The 14,495-nt window shown below is 36.3% G+C and overlaps 2 protein-coding genes and 1 long non-coding RNA gene across 8 annotated transcripts; all 3 read right to left on the reverse strand.

Moving 5' to 3' along the window:
- Positions 1-646: 646 nt before the first annotated feature.
- Positions 647-6,689, reverse strand: LOC105121036 (serine/threonine-protein kinase TNNI3K-like). Its single transcript, XM_011019521.1, has 11 exons — positions 5,972-6,689; positions 5,769-5,843; positions 4,920-5,036; positions 4,293-4,387; positions 3,640-3,760; positions 3,442-3,521; positions 2,381-2,440; positions 2,017-2,138; positions 1,764-1,849; positions 1,565-1,683; positions 647-1,067 (listed from the first exon to the last, which is right to left on the reverse strand). The coding sequence occupies exons 1-11, from the start codon at positions 6,290-6,292 to the stop codon at positions 941-943; spliced, it is 1,323 nt and encodes a 440-aa protein (XP_011017823.1). The 5' UTR covers positions 6,293-6,689; the 3' UTR covers positions 647-940.
- A 932-nt stretch (positions 6,690-7,621) lies between these two features.
- Positions 7,622-11,210, reverse strand: LOC105121043 (uncharacterized). 3 transcript variants are annotated; one of them, XR_841471.1, is made up of 3 exons: positions 10,857-11,210; positions 7,956-10,761; positions 7,622-7,868 (listed from the first exon to the last, which is right to left on the reverse strand). It is a non-coding gene; the product is annotated as an uncharacterized LOC105121043 (long non-coding RNA). The 3 variants fall into 3 exon arrangements; XR_841470.1 differs by having other exon boundaries at positions 7,956-8,809; positions 10,354-11,210; XR_841469.1 differs by having other exon boundaries at positions 7,956-11,210.
- Positions 11,211-11,583: 373 nt separating this feature from the next.
- Positions 11,584-13,797, reverse strand: LOC105121055 (vesicle transport v-SNARE 12-like). Of its 4 annotated transcripts, none has more exons than XM_011019567.1 (6): positions 13,645-13,797; positions 13,410-13,554; positions 13,267-13,325; positions 12,981-13,169; positions 12,072-12,242; positions 11,584-11,929 (listed from the first exon to the last, which is right to left on the reverse strand). In XM_011019567.1, the coding sequence occupies exons 2-6, from the start codon at positions 13,504-13,506 to the stop codon at positions 11,774-11,776; spliced, it is 672 nt and encodes a 223-aa protein (XP_011017869.1). In that variant the 5' UTR covers positions 13,507-13,554; positions 13,645-13,797; the 3' UTR covers positions 11,584-11,773. The 4 variants fall into 4 exon arrangements, with proteins under 4 accessions (XP_011017869.1, XP_011017862.1, XP_011017853.1 ...); XM_011019560.1 differs by having other exon boundaries at positions 13,410-13,564; XM_011019551.1 differs by having other exon boundaries at positions 13,410-13,558; positions 13,645-13,796.
- Between the last annotated feature and the right edge of the window lie 698 nt (positions 13,798-14,495).

The following is a 14,495-nucleotide window of genomic DNA, read 5'->3' on the forward strand; positions in this document are numbered from 1 at the left end:
ATTAAGTTTGATATAAGAAAAACTCGGTGATTTTTATAGGAATATGTATATTTTTTTCTCAAAATTTCAATGAGAATATTTTAATCAAAAAGTTTTTTTTAATTAATAGATCAATTTATATCTTCTTTTTTTTTAAAAAAATTCCTACGTTGTATATCATTTTAAATAAATACAAGGGTCCTCGCAACAAAAAAAAAAAAGATTTCTAAATCAAGAGTAAAATAATTAAGATTGATAATTCAATTCAATTCTATATGCATTCCAAACAATATAATTAAATTCAATTATATAGTTTAATATTTTATTACAAACATAAAAATTATAATAATTATCAATTGAATTTAAATCATATATAAAATTGAATTTCATGCCATTAAAAAAGTTGAAAAAAATGCTTTATAGGTTGTCTACAATCAATTCTAAATTATAGTATTTAATTTGAATTTAATGAATAAATAAATTAAATTCATATATTTAAAAAAGATAAAATTCAAATCAATTTGTTTTTTATATTACCTTCATTACATTTATTTTATTTCAATTAAAGGAACTGGCCTCTGATTTAGTTTTATAGTATTTTTAGAGATTACATTTCATTTAAAATTCAGTTCAAATCTTGACACTTAAAAGAGTTTCAACCATAAAATTTCATGAGATTCTTTTAGCTGGTTCACACCAAAAAATCAAGTTAACCTACTAAACCATAATTAATCCACCAAAAGAATATGAATTTCAATGCAATAACGTAGTCTAGCATTTACAACTTGCACAAGAAATACAACCTAGAAGCTTTAAAAATCTCTGGACACGTAATATCGCTGATTCTCATGGCTTCTTAGCAAAATCTATACACAACACTGGCGCAAATCATGAGTACAGAATATGATTGGCAGGAATGGTAGGAGGCCAGAATATTTTACCTTCTCATCGTGCTCCTCGTTCATGGACTGAATATATGCCAGTGATGATCTGTCGGTAAGTTTTCTTTGATCTTTTCAAGTCTCTTAAGAATTTCCAAGAAAGTAGGTCTTCTATTCATGTCAGCGGCCCAACATTGATCTGTCAATCTAAAAACATTGAACAGTAAAAAAAATTAGCAATCAAAGGTTCAGACACCTCCGCTGAAGAAGATAGAGCGTTGACATGGACTGATATTTTGGTTGTTGAACAACCGACGGGCAGTTCAAGATAAAGAATGATGCTGAAAGATTTGATAATTATTAGACACAGGATGCCCAATTTCATAACAATATCAATAGCTTCTTTCCTTTTTTCATCTCAGGTAACTGTCAAATACTTAAAACCATGAAACTCGTTCCTTTTTTCATTTGACAAATTAGATATGGCTTATCAGTTATTGTCTATCTAGCAGTGCAGTTTGGTTTACTGGCTTTGGAAGATGCCTAAAAATTTCAACTTCGCTTTCCCTCACATACATTTACCATCAGTAGTTAGGAGTATGTTATGGAATGGTACAGGATGTGGAACTTCTGTAGACCTACGTAGACAGGAAATATTTAAAAAATAAAACCAATGAACTTAGAACATCTTAAATCTGACATACTCTCTGAGTTCGAAGACATTGAATCCTTTCGAACGAAATGTCGGTCTATGCCCTTCTGCCACGTACTTGGCTGCTTCATAAGGCTCAAAATTTGAAAAAGGCGGCTCCCCTTCAAGCATCTGCAACAAAGAACATGATGCATCATGACTTGTTTTGAATACAAAATTTCTAATTTTTATACTCATCAGAATCACAATACCTCATATAGTATCATTGCGAAGGAGAAAACATCTACTTTTTTATCATATTTCCGGTGCTTGAAAACTTCAGGAGCCATATACCGGTCTTATGTTTGTTCAAAAAAAAAGGAAGAAATAAAGAAGCATGAGATCATATTTTATTTAAAAAAAATAAAAATGCAAGAGACACTCACAAGAAAAAAAGGAAGAAAGAAAGAAGTAAGCATGAGATCATATTTTATTTTAAAAAATAAAAATGCAAGAGACACTCACAACTTCCTGTCTCGCCAGTCATTTTGTACACATCATGAGAGTTTTGAACCTTGATGAGCTTGCTTAGACCAAAATCTCCAACTTTCAAATGGTCTGCATTGGAGTTGACTAAAAGAACATTCCTGAGATTTAGAGAACAAATATTAACAGGTAAAAAAGGGCGGGTGCTGTAACTACCAACTACACATTCTCGATACTGAAAGGGCTCAAACATCTAAGAAATGCATTTTCCATATCAGGAAAAGCTAAGTCTGTTAGCCAAGAGTTCTTCAAATAGGAAGGCGTCAGTTCAAGCATGGAAATTTCAGCTAAAAAGCTATAAGGCATAATTATATGTCCTCGTAAAAAAATTGTACTCGCTCACCTTGGTTTTAGGTCTCTGTGAACAATGACATTTGGTTCATTGTGAAGACATGCCATGCCTCTGGTCATATAAGATAAACAGAAATCAGATTAGCATGACAGTTAAAGCCACTACGGTTGCATCCATAACTTGGATAAAAGTTTCTGAGACAAAGCTTCAAAATACTTCAAATTTTCTAATGCTTCATTTTCCCAAATAAATGAAATACTGCATTACTATTTGCACAAAGCTACATGGCTTGTGCATGTTTCACAAAGCTGCTATGCGTGGAAAACAAGGAAAGTTAACAAAGGAATAAATTTCTTCACGTTCAAGTACAATGATACTTGTAGGATTCTTCAATTATTCTCATTCTTCTTTCTTGAAAAATATGACTGAAAAACTAGGAACGTTCAGGTAGTTGGACCTGAACAAAATACTCCTATTATTAAAGTGTCACCAAGTAACTGCAGCTAGGAAGGAAGAGAAGGCACATGTGATGTGAATAGGACCATATTGCCCGCACAGGGTCCAGAAAGCATCTTCTAGTGAGTAGAACAATTGATTACAAGAGGCCCAAACCAAGAAGACATAGAAAGAGAAAAGGGGGCTTTGATTAGAAATTATATGACAAGCATAGCTTCCTTGATCTATAAAATATTTGAAAAAGAATGATAATTCAATTAATTGTAATTAGCTTCACTAAAATGATCTTATATTAAAAAAAATTATAAGAGAATCTCATCCAACAATTTTGAACAGTTAAATGAAAACTAAATTTATCAAAGAAAGAATAAATACTAGACAATTTACTGGTACAGCTCAGAAAGTGGAGAGGTTCTGCTATGCTTGAGTCATGTTACTACCCTTGTCAATTCACAAACTCCCTTATTTTCTGAAAACCCAATGAATTGGATTCTAAAAGCTAAGGTATTAGCTTCCCTGGGAGATGAGCTCTTTTAGGTATTCATGCACACCTATAAAATGAAAGCATGGCCTAGCAGCTACAACAAACCAGACAAACGGGTAGAAGGTGCTCCTTCCCCTATAGCAAATACAGAAGTATAGAAGCTTTTATGTACCTGGCAATGTCCAGCGCAAAGTTTATGGCTGTTGATGGACTTAGCGCGCCCTTTTCCTTGAGGTACTGATGAAGATCACCCTGTGTCACCACATGAATAGATTAAGATTGGCTTAGAAAGTTAATCAGTGATAAAAAAGATACCTTCTTCAAAGAGAATCCAAAAGTAGGAATAACAAACAGATACTGAGTCATATACCCCTCGCAGATATTCAGTAATTAACATAAGAGGCTTCCTCTCAGTGACTGCTCCCAGAAATTGGACTATATTAGGATGACGAAGCTTGACTAGCAAATTAACCTCATGCCTGAAGTCCTGACTGAACCAGTAAAGTGAAAGAAGAGTTAACAAATTGACAATATATATAACTTGAGAAAAAGAAAGTGTATTGCAGCAACAAAAGGCACCAGATTGATCAAGATATTGAAATATTGTCCCCATTTGAGTGAAATTCTCTTTTAATTTCAATAGAAAGTGGATGTTTGTCAATATCAGAAGAAACCATAGAATCTACAATAAACTTCATCCTTTCTGAGTGAAAAAATACAACAATCCTATCTTCTACCTGTTTCTGATTCACTGCTATGATATGGTTCATAGCATATAGCATAAGCAAATAGGAAAACAAATAAATTATTGGTCAAAGTAAGAAGTTCACATATTAAGCCTGATTGTTGATGTTGATGTTGATGTTGATGCCATCTCTGGTTTTGGTATGAGATCAAAATTCATATATAAATCACCCAAAGTTTTTATCCACAAGGAAAAAATGTTTAACAAACACAAGGGAAATGCAACTGTAATACATGCGCAATTCAACAATAGGAAAGCATTACAAAGAAAGGACTTACATCACCAATCTATCATCTGAGAGGGATGGAAGAATGCGTTTAACAGCTACCGGTGTTCCACGCCAAGATGCTTTCAAAATCTCACCAAAAGATCCCTAACAGAATAAGCTACAATTAGAAGATATACTTGGAGAATATAAACCAAGAACCTGAAAGTCGTGCCCCAAAGTTCAAAAATTTGACACTAGAATGAAGCAAAGATGTCAGATGCAAAAAATATGCACCAACAGTGTGGAATAGAGAAAGAAAACATATTAACCAAAACTTACTTAAGATCGTCCAGCCGAAAAAGTTATTCCCTTCCTTCAAGTCAAATACAAGCTTAAAATACAATTGCTAGTTGAGAGATGGCTATGCATATATAATGCAAGATTAGAACAGTAAAGGTAATTTTATCACAATAAAAGGCACTGTTTAAAAGACACGAACTCTAACATGTATCAAACTGCTGCAGAACTTCAACACACAGAACAGTTTTATAATGTCCACTAAAAACTTGACAGGATTGACCATCCAAAAACATCAAATAACGATTTCCCAGTTATACTCAAACTTATTAATACAATAGTTTGTCAACTTTAGACATTCTATTATCTGTATAATTGATCCTGAGAAATAGAATCAAACCTTTCCAATAATGTTTGAGTTAGAGAAGTCCAGCTCAGAAGGTTCAATTTCCCAGTCACACTTATTTGGTAGAGGGGGCGGAACAGGCTTTGGTTCAAAATGGCTTCCATTTTGTCCCTGCAATTTGAATAAACGAAGTTAGCTCTAATAAAGGCAATTAAAAGACACAGAATGAATGATGTGCAATTATATTTGTATAATGTATATGACAGCAAAGCACAAAGCATACGGCATTGAGTATTGAGAAGGAACGTTGAATTATCAAACAAATTGCCACAGTGGGTCACTACACATTAGTTACAGCTGATGAAAAGAACCAGATAACCAAAAAACAGTCAATAACCAATGCCAACACAGAGTAGCACTCATTACACGCCAGTCTTGCTGGAAAATTGCTAGGCTGGTCGTTACGTGAGCGATAAAGCAAAGGTTAAAAGCTTTCCCCTTCTATTACATGGTGTAAAGTAATTAGCTTGCAATTAATCCACCAATAAATGCCCAACAATCGAGAGCTACATAATTTCATTGTATCAATAGGTTTATACAATAGTAAGCTGCCGAATATGATAGATCATATTAGCAGTGGCTATCTACAACGCCCAAATCCCTAATGTTGGATGCTATGAACTGAAACAATACGTTAAAAATATCCAGCAAGAAACCTCCAAAGCTACAAATGCTAAAACTAGTTATGGTGAATACAGGGAAACATGGCTAGCACGTTCCTTGGTTAATTCATCACTGATTGTAGAATAAACATTTATCCCCAAGAAACAAAATTCTTTATTTTATCATCAATGAGACAAAGAAACAGGTGTCAACAAAGGATTGGAGAAGGACTGTACTCACATATGACAAGCCACCGTATGATTTTAAAAGTTCAATCATGCTGTGCTTTTTAGCTCCTTCTGCATCAGCTAGTGGCTGCAATGACAGAAAATCTACATGACAACTTATCAACTGCAACCACCACGAGCGCACTCCCATGCATATCAAAGAGACACAAAACAGGCGAATGAGACATCCAAAAGAGCAGGGAAAGATGATGATACCGTGTTTTTCCAGCGATCTTGGGCGTTGACATCGGCGCCAAACTCAATCAAGCACATAGCGACATCGATCCATCCATGGAGAGATGCCACGTGGAGAGGAGTCCGTTTATCGTAATCCCTAGCACTAACGAGAGATGGATCTTCCTCTAGAAGCTTCCGGACGGCAGCGGCGTCGTTTTGATGGGCGTGCCACAGTATCAAAGACGTCCTGCTCACTCTCGCCTTCTCCTTCTGCTTGCCTGCCGTCGAAGACGACGAAGGTGACGAAGAAATTCCAGCCGTGGAAGTGTCGGCGACGGAGGATGGAGTCTCGGAGCTCATGAGAAGGAACGGAATCAGTATCCGAAAAGAAGAAGAGTGATTCTGGTTTTGTTAATATTGCTTTGAATGCGTGTGGATGAAATTTATTTTAGAGTGGGAAATGGAGAGGGAAATTGGAAGGGGAGGGAATTCTATGAAGAAAAGCGGAGGTTTGTACCCGTTATTCCGCTTTTTACTTTTTCAACAGAAAATGTAACGTTCGCTTCCCTCTCTCTGCTTTTTTTTCCCCCTCTTTCTTTCCCGGTCATCCACCTTCGGTGTCTCGTTTTATATTCTCAGATCAAAACACGGGCCGTAGCTGGGGAGGTGAGGGCCGTACCGGTTTTCAAAGATCTAGCGGCGGGGCGAATAATAGATATCATGAAACTATTTTTTTTTTTAATTGAGACTTTAGGGGTTTGGATTTGGACGGTAGCAGTGTTTAGCAATCATTTATTAATTGTAAGGTGCCCCCGAAGCAGGCGCTCGTTCATCCTCGATCTTGGGTTCGAATTATTTTTACTGGCCTTTGGTGGGCTCCACTCAATAAAGTACCCTTAGCTTGGGTCCCGGTGGGGATCCCTCCAGATGTTTGGGGGGAGGGGTCCTCCGAGTGCGATGTTCCCTGTCGGGTATGGAATCAACCCATCTTCGTACCCCTTCTCTTACTAAAAAAAACAATTAACTCTAGGGTTTGGGGTTGAGCCCAATACCTTTCCTTCATTCACGTGTGAAAATATGGATGTAATAATAGTATATAGACCACGGCCAGCAACATTAATATCAAAATTAAACAATTTTTTTTTCTCGACAACTTCTGGCTGGAATGGAAAGGTAACGTTAATGCCTTTAGATAAGATAAGAGCGCGGCCATAACAGATGGAAAGTGCAATAGGAGCCCTGAGAAACAAGATTCATCTAAGATGAATTATTATTTATGATTCTACCTTTCAACCGTGCATTGAATAATACATCCATACAAGGAGCAGCAGTGTTTGGAGCTTGTCAAGATCCAGTTTTTTTTTTCCTTATAATTCAAACTTCAGTTCATAGGAGTTTCGCAAATTGATAGTAGATTTTTAGCAAATTGTTGTTTTTTGTTCTAAAAGAGGCAAGTTGACTAGCCTTAATAATGATTCAGATCTATACACTGCACGGAAAGAGCAAGTTGCCATACCAGTCCAATTATTCTAGGTGAGATCCCAGTCCCTATTGTTACCAACTTACCGCCACCAAAAAAGAGAGGAAAGAATTCAATGTCTAGCAACTTCGTATGATTACATGCCACCTTTAGATATTCCACTTCCGCTTATATGATCACATCAACTCCCACAGAAGGATCAAGACGCGTTTTGAATTTCAACTTCTTTCTATATAGATTGAAAAAGAAATGACAACATGTAAACCATGTTCCTGTACATAAATTGCAGTCGTTGATGTACAATACAACATTTATTATTTACTTCCAATCTTCTGATTCCCTAGAGTAAGATCCCATTCCTAACCACCTCAGATTCACACCAAGTCCTCTTGGTCTTCAAGGGACCGCTTACGAGCCCTCAAGTTAAGCTCAAGGCTTTGAGGCAGAGGAGGTTTCCTACCCCGACGAAATAGAACAGCATGAGCCCTCATTTTCCGAAAAAGATCTAATACCAGCAGGAAAAGTAGGGAAACCATTAGATACCTTATCTATAAGCTGAAACAAGATTTTGGTGGGATTGAAAGTCTGCTCAAGACTCTTACTGATGAGGCTTCGATTTCAGCAACACCTTCACAACCTTGACCTCTTCCGCTGCTTCATTTTCATCTTCAAAAACCTGCAGCAAGAGTGAACAGTTTGTATCTTTGGCTAAGCAACCAGAGACTCAGTGGAATCTTAAATAAATAAGGAGACCTGAAACAACAATTCACAGGAAGTGGCATGCAAGGTTATCCTAGTTTCCAAAGCATCTGATCAGGGGGGTAGAAGTGAGGACTTGATAGTTGTTACCATAACTTGTGCTGGCACACTCTTAAAGTTTGAACAACGAACATGTAAGGAATAATTTGAAATGACATACCCCGTGATAGAAACAAAAAGGGCCACCTAAGAAGTTCAGTGATACTAGCAGTTGGCTTAAATGCATTCAGGCACGACCAATCTTACGCTAATCTTGCTAAAGCATTTGGTTAGCATTGCAGAAAATTCAACAAGTAAAATAATCGGACATTTACAAGCACTCCCTCCCTAACATCCTCCACAAGCATCTGGAACTTTGTCCCTCTCCTCGACTGTTTAGCCTGACTTCCTATTTCCGAAGTCCACTTTCCTCCTTTGGAAAAAAGTAGCCCAAGCACCTTCTCAACTTCACTAATTCAAAAGCAAAACCCGAGTTTGGGCTCGGACAATTCTAACCTTTACTCAGGAGAATACAAAAGGTACTAAAACAACTTAAGCCTGTGATTTCTTCGAGTTTTCCTCATGCACAACTGGTTTTCTCTTAAAAGTGAGTACATACACTAGCTTTGAGGTTTCTCTCCATGGATTGGCATCCAGAACTGAATAAGAACGATAAGAGAGAAATTTGGTGAAGCTTTGTGAAAAAAGCAAATAAAGGACTTCATAAATCAATACAACTGCAGATTTACTCCAAGCAATACGTAAGAATGTACTAATGTATCCATTTACCAACTGGCCTTCGGTCCCACTCTCATTAAGGGAGTTGTGCTTCCAAAAACACTCACTCATCAGATAAAAGCAATCAAGTATCTGTAAACAACCCTCAGACATCAATGAGAATCAAATATAATTGAATACATGAAATACTCAAATTCAAGCAAACTGATGAGAGCAGTGATTACAGACACTGAGAACTATGTGCTAGAAATGAAGACTAAGACTCAAGTCAGAGGTATGGTTAAAATGAAAGAAAGACAAAATTGACAATTGCTCTCGCATGCTTTAGGGAATGCCAATTTCAGAGTTGCACAACACAACACGTACGCAAAGTGATTGCTTGATTTTGTGCACCAAACAAACACACTATTTATCTTAGATGTAATTTTAATGCTAAAAGAGTGTATCCAGTCCAACACCAGCACACATTTAGGATGGTTTCTTAAATTGGAAATTCTATACATCAATTTCATGGTCAATGTCCAGGAAACAGAACCACCTGTCTTATTCTATTAATTAAAGTATGTGAAAGAAATACCATCTCAAAAGAACAACAACACGAAGAAGAATTATCAAGTACGTTGATTAATACGAGCTAACACCCCAGTTTAGCTTGGAGATCATCAGGTAGCATCATCAATTAAGCTGATATCACCAATTAAAGGAAGAAGATTTTTATTTTTTTCTATTTTTCTTAATTTTTGTAATGTGATAGAGAAAGGATAGCTGCAAAAGGCTGCTAAAATATAATGAACTCGTGAAGTCCATGACTTGAGGCCAAGGTAGACTGCTCGCTGATCAGTGCCACATTTCCAATTGCAACTCTTTCATATACAGGCAGGCAGCTACTGAAGATTGAGTTAAGTCATTCAGCAGCAGAGCGGAAGCACCTCTCCCACAAAAACAGAAGAAGTAGAGGCCAAAGCACCTCCCTCAAAAACCAAGTTCGGTATGCAGAAAATACATCACTTCACTCGATCTCAATGAAGCAAGAAGTTATAGAATGCCTACAAATTTGTCAACATTCCTAAATTCTTTACTTCACAAGAACAAAAGAAAACTAGTTCTCTGTTGAGGCTTGGTTGTTGTTCAATAACTAAACCTCTGTTTTCTTTTTTCATTAGAAATGCAAAATGAGACATCATTCAAAAAAACTAGAGCAACGAAAATGAGCTTCAGAATCCAAAAAACTGTGATGTAATGCTTAATTCTCGAGTCTAAAACACTTAAAACACACTAATCAAGAAAACACGCATGCAGTAGCAATTAACCAATTAACATGCGCCGGAAAAGAACTGAAAGCAAAAGGGACGGAGAGAAGTCTCAGAGAAACCAGTTATAAGTTAGCAAGCTAGCTAGAATCAACTTTGTTGGCAGAATATATAAGGAAGAACTACACGGCAGAACTAATCAGGAAGGTAACTACCATCATAGCTGCTACTATCAAAACTCTGTTGAAGATGTCTACGCATATCATAAGCACGAGACGACACCTTCTTCACAATCTCATTTGAAGTCCCTGGAACTGTGCCGTCTAAATGAAACGCTCTCTCCACTTCCTCACTTCCATCATCGTTGTTGTGATCCTCTTCTTTTTTATCTCCATCTCCACTACCGCTCGCTAATTTACAAGAAAATCGTCTCCTTGTGGAAAATTCCAGAGAGAGAAGAAAGCCGAGGAGGAAGAGGACGGTGGTTATGAGCGGAGAAAGATGATGGAGTTAAGACTCGACGACGTCGTAGAGGGAGAGGGAGAACAATAGATGGAGAAACCGGGGTGAGAGAATCCATGATTGGAAGCTACTAGCTTTGAGTCTTCGATCACTCACTCACTCTAACAAAAGAGGGAAATGAATTTTGATTATTATTGACTCAGTAACATGGTCGAACAAGTTGCGAGAGTGTGGATTAAGAGAGAAAAGCGCTCACAAATTCTCGGCGTAACAAGATCCTGTAACCGAATCGTTGAGTGGTTGGTTGAAGGAACAAGGAAAGTTTGCTTTGCGATTCTGATTTTTCTTTTCACTTCTTTCTCCTGCGAACGAATCTGCATCCCGCGGGATTTTTTATTTTTTTTGGTGCGGTGGGTCCAGGAATATTTGGGTGTGTGAAAAATTAGCGAGGGAAAATTTGATCAGGCCGCAGTTGGTCCACGTGGTTGAATCTCGTGATAGTTGCAGAGCGTCTCGATTCCTATACCAACCTGCAGCCTCGGCCTGCGCTAGAAATTCTGCTGGCCCAATGGGCCTTGTTTTGTGTGGTTATAGCCTTCCCGAGCACTTTGAACTTTGAAGGCTTGAATTCAGAAGAAGATGCCTGCGCATTTGTTCCTGCTGTTGTTGAACCCCTACGTTCAATTAGAAGTTCTTTTAATTCATTTTAAAATTATTTTGATGTGTTTATGTTGAAAATAATTTTTTTAATATATATATATATATATGTATTTTCAAATAAAAACCACTTTAAAAACACCTTCTAACAAATAAACGAACCTGTAATTTCTTCATTTGAAACTCTTCTGTAGCAATTTATGCAATAGACTTGATGTTCGTCATCAAGTGTTATTTGCGTGAACGTGACTTTATCAAAGCAACTTATGCCATAAATAAAAATAATTAAGTGAATAGTTACTTTTTGAATGCAAAAGACCAATAAAGAAGAAAGGCTAAACATACATCACAGGATTTTCATATACCTAGTGATGGCACAATTACAACCGGCAGATGCTTAGAATTCGACTGACAAATTCTTTATACACACGTGCACGAATAACAGTGGAGTGAATTCAACTGACACCGGAGACCACCAACTGTAACAAATTTACGACCAATAATTTCAAGTGTTTATTAATGATAAGAAGTCTTAAATAAGATGATAAAAATGATTGCTACAACAAGAGCAGCAATTACTGAGCCAACGATCCACTTGTTTCTGGTCATTCTTCTCAACATGGAAGTTAGGACTTTCTTACTCTTGTCAATAGCATCATCTACTCCATGAAGCTGGAAAAGGAACAATACATGATTCGTAATACAACAAACTCGTTAGTTTTGATGAATTTGTGCACACGTTGGATCCATGGATCATTAACTAATATCACCAAGGAGCTTGTCCATTTAGAGGGGAAAAGATTAGATGCAATACCTTGTTATGAGCATGCAGGAGCGTCTGGCGCTGTTGATGCAAATCTTCAAGAACTGAGACACCAAGCTCTTCTGTCTCTAGCATGGCTCTTCTGCTCTCCTTAATTCTATCGCTGGACTGATTTAATCTCTCTACTGACATAGTCAATCTTTCCCTTTGATCAGTAGAAACCTGTGCCGGTATTTGACCAATTACCAAAACATTCTTGATCAAATGCATTTTGTAATCACTCGAGCAATAAGACATCCAAGGAACCCTCCAATCATCTTCTAGACATAACACCGAGATGTCCAAGGAGAGAAATCATTTGAAATACATCAAGTGAAACTCTAAAATTCCTGGCATGAATGTTAGGGATTGACCAACACAAATTACATTTGTGTTTAAACCTCTATCCTAACGTGTTTAGAGTCATTTCACTAAAGGAAAACAGGAAGACTTCTCATTTCAGAAGCCCACTAAGCATAAAGCACTCCTGCTACAAAGTTTACTTATAGCAGGCAAATACGTACGACCAAATCAAACAGTACTGTCTCAGTAGTCTAAACAGTAGCGCACGGCAGAATTAATAACAAATACATCCTCAACTCCAGCAAACATAAAAATCAGAACCTCGCTCGAGAAGATTTAAAACAGTGCCTAATAATAATAATAATTAAAAAAAAAACAGAGAGTTGAAAATCTAATCTACTACACACAGCCAAGAGAAAGTAGGCCGAGAAAACACTCGCGCAAGGGAAAACTATGCATTGGTTCAACAAAACCAAATCAATAAAGAGACTAAAAAAAAAGAGTGAAAGTAACACCATGCAATCGAAGACCCAGAAGTAGACAAATAATCTAAAGGCAAGTTCTGCTAAACAGAAAAGGTGGTGTTTCATTATTGTAATCAAAAGAAGAAATGCATACCGAATGCGCATCAGCCATTCCAGCCTCCAACAACTCTTCACGGGAAGCCTGACTACCATCACCGGACGTTATCCTTTTAAATTCCCTCTTCAACTTATTCAGATCAGACTTATATTCCCTCAACTTGGCCAGAAACATAGCCTTCACACTCGGCTGCAAACTCCTAGCTTCAAGGTCCATTTTCCTAATCTACCCAAACCAAAACCCCCACGAAATTAGAAAATTCAAAACCGCATAATAATCAGATAAAACTAAAATGCAAGACAGAAACTAATGAACAGCATACCAGAACATCACAATCATCCAGTCCGGATTTAATCTCGATAACCTTCGCGTTCTTTTCCACTGCGATTTTCAAGTAATTGATAATTATGTAGTTAATTAAAAAGGAGGAGGACGGAGAGTTTATTTAGAGGGAATTGTAGATACCTCCATCGGGAAGAAGAGAAGTAGAGTTGCATTTTCGAGAGAGATTGGCAGAGAGCTCGCAGTACTGACGCTCGTATCCTTCGAAGACTTCACTCATGATTTTGCACGGAAAGAAAAATTGGTCCGGCTTGAATCGCGAAGTGACCTACCTAGATCTAGATGTCAAATTCAATTCTGTTCTCGACGAGTAAGACCACGTAGAAAAAAGTATCGTAAAAAAGCTACGATTACTTACAGGTAATTAAATGCTCGCTGATTATCTGGAATTGAGATGAGAGCTGGCTGAGCGAAGGTAGGTGCCCGCAAAACGGATTGACCGCAAATTTAGAAATGGATATCTCTTGACTTTTATGGGAGACACCTTCAGCTTTGTCCGTGGCTGCTGCCCCAAAAAAACCGGAAATAGAAAACCAAAACGCACCGTTTGCCCTGTTGTCTGTGGCTTTATTATGGGAGGTTTTGTTTCTTATTTATTTAATTATTTTTGTAAACAGTGGAGTTTTAGAAAGTGTTTCATTCGCGGTATAAAGAACCGTTTGAAATTACACTTCAAATTGTTTTTTTTAATATATTAAAATAAAATTATTTTATTTTAAAAAATTATTTTTAAATGATATAAAAACATATAAAAAAAATTTAAAATTTTTAAAAACTCCCTAAAGATGATTGATTACTCCAAAATCGATATAAGGCTCATTTGAGCTCCAGTTTCTGGTGTTTTAAACTGAAACCTATGACAACTTTTTGATAGTAAATTAAATTAATATTCATAGTTTTGCATAATAATTTTTTTATTTGATTAAATTAATTTAATATTTTTATTATTATTTAATTAAATAAAAATTTAATTTCGATAAACGAATTTATTAAACACAATCAGGTATAATTCATATTGCAGAATCGAATATCTCGATCGATATATATTTTTTAAATTTTTAAATTTTATTTTATTTATTTATTTACATAAATTATTCTTAATTTATTTTATTAAATACATATATAAATTTTTTAATTTATAATTTGAAATTTTTTATATAATAAAAGTATAAAAAAGTTGGTATATTCTTTTTTTATTAAAAAATAAAT

The sequence above is a fragment of the Populus euphratica genome, unplaced genomic scaffold (genome assembly GCF_000495115.2).
Source record: "Populus euphratica unplaced genomic scaffold, PopEup_1.0 scaffold1.1, whole genome shotgun sequence".
Taxonomy (NCBI): Eukaryota; Viridiplantae; Streptophyta; class Magnoliopsida; order Malpighiales; family Salicaceae; genus Populus; species Populus euphratica.

Coding starts and splice junctions, on each gene's coding strand:
- LOC105121055 (XM_011019567.1), bottom strand. CDS start 13,506: ATGAGTGAAGTCTTCGAAGGATACGAGCGTCAGTACTGCGAGCTCTCT. Junction 13,170..13,266: donor TGGATGATTGTGATGTTCTG/GTATGCTGTTCA, acceptor TGGTTTGGGTAG/ATTAGGAAAATGGACCTTGA. Junction 12,243..12,980: donor GAATGGCTGATGCGCATTCG/GTATGCATTTCT, acceptor ATACCGGCACAG/GTTTCTACTGATCAAAGGGA.
- LOC105121036 (XM_011019521.1), bottom strand. CDS start 6,292: ATGAGCTCCGAGACTCCATCCTCCGTCGCCGACACTTCCACGGCTGGA. Junction 2,441..3,441: donor TTTGCGCTGGACATTGCCAG/GTACATAAAAGC, acceptor TTATATGACCAG/AGGCATGGCATGTCTTCACA. Junction 1,850..2,016: donor GACTGGCGAGACAGGAAGTT/GTGAGTGTCTCT, acceptor AACAAACATAAG/ACCGGTATATGGCTCCTGAA.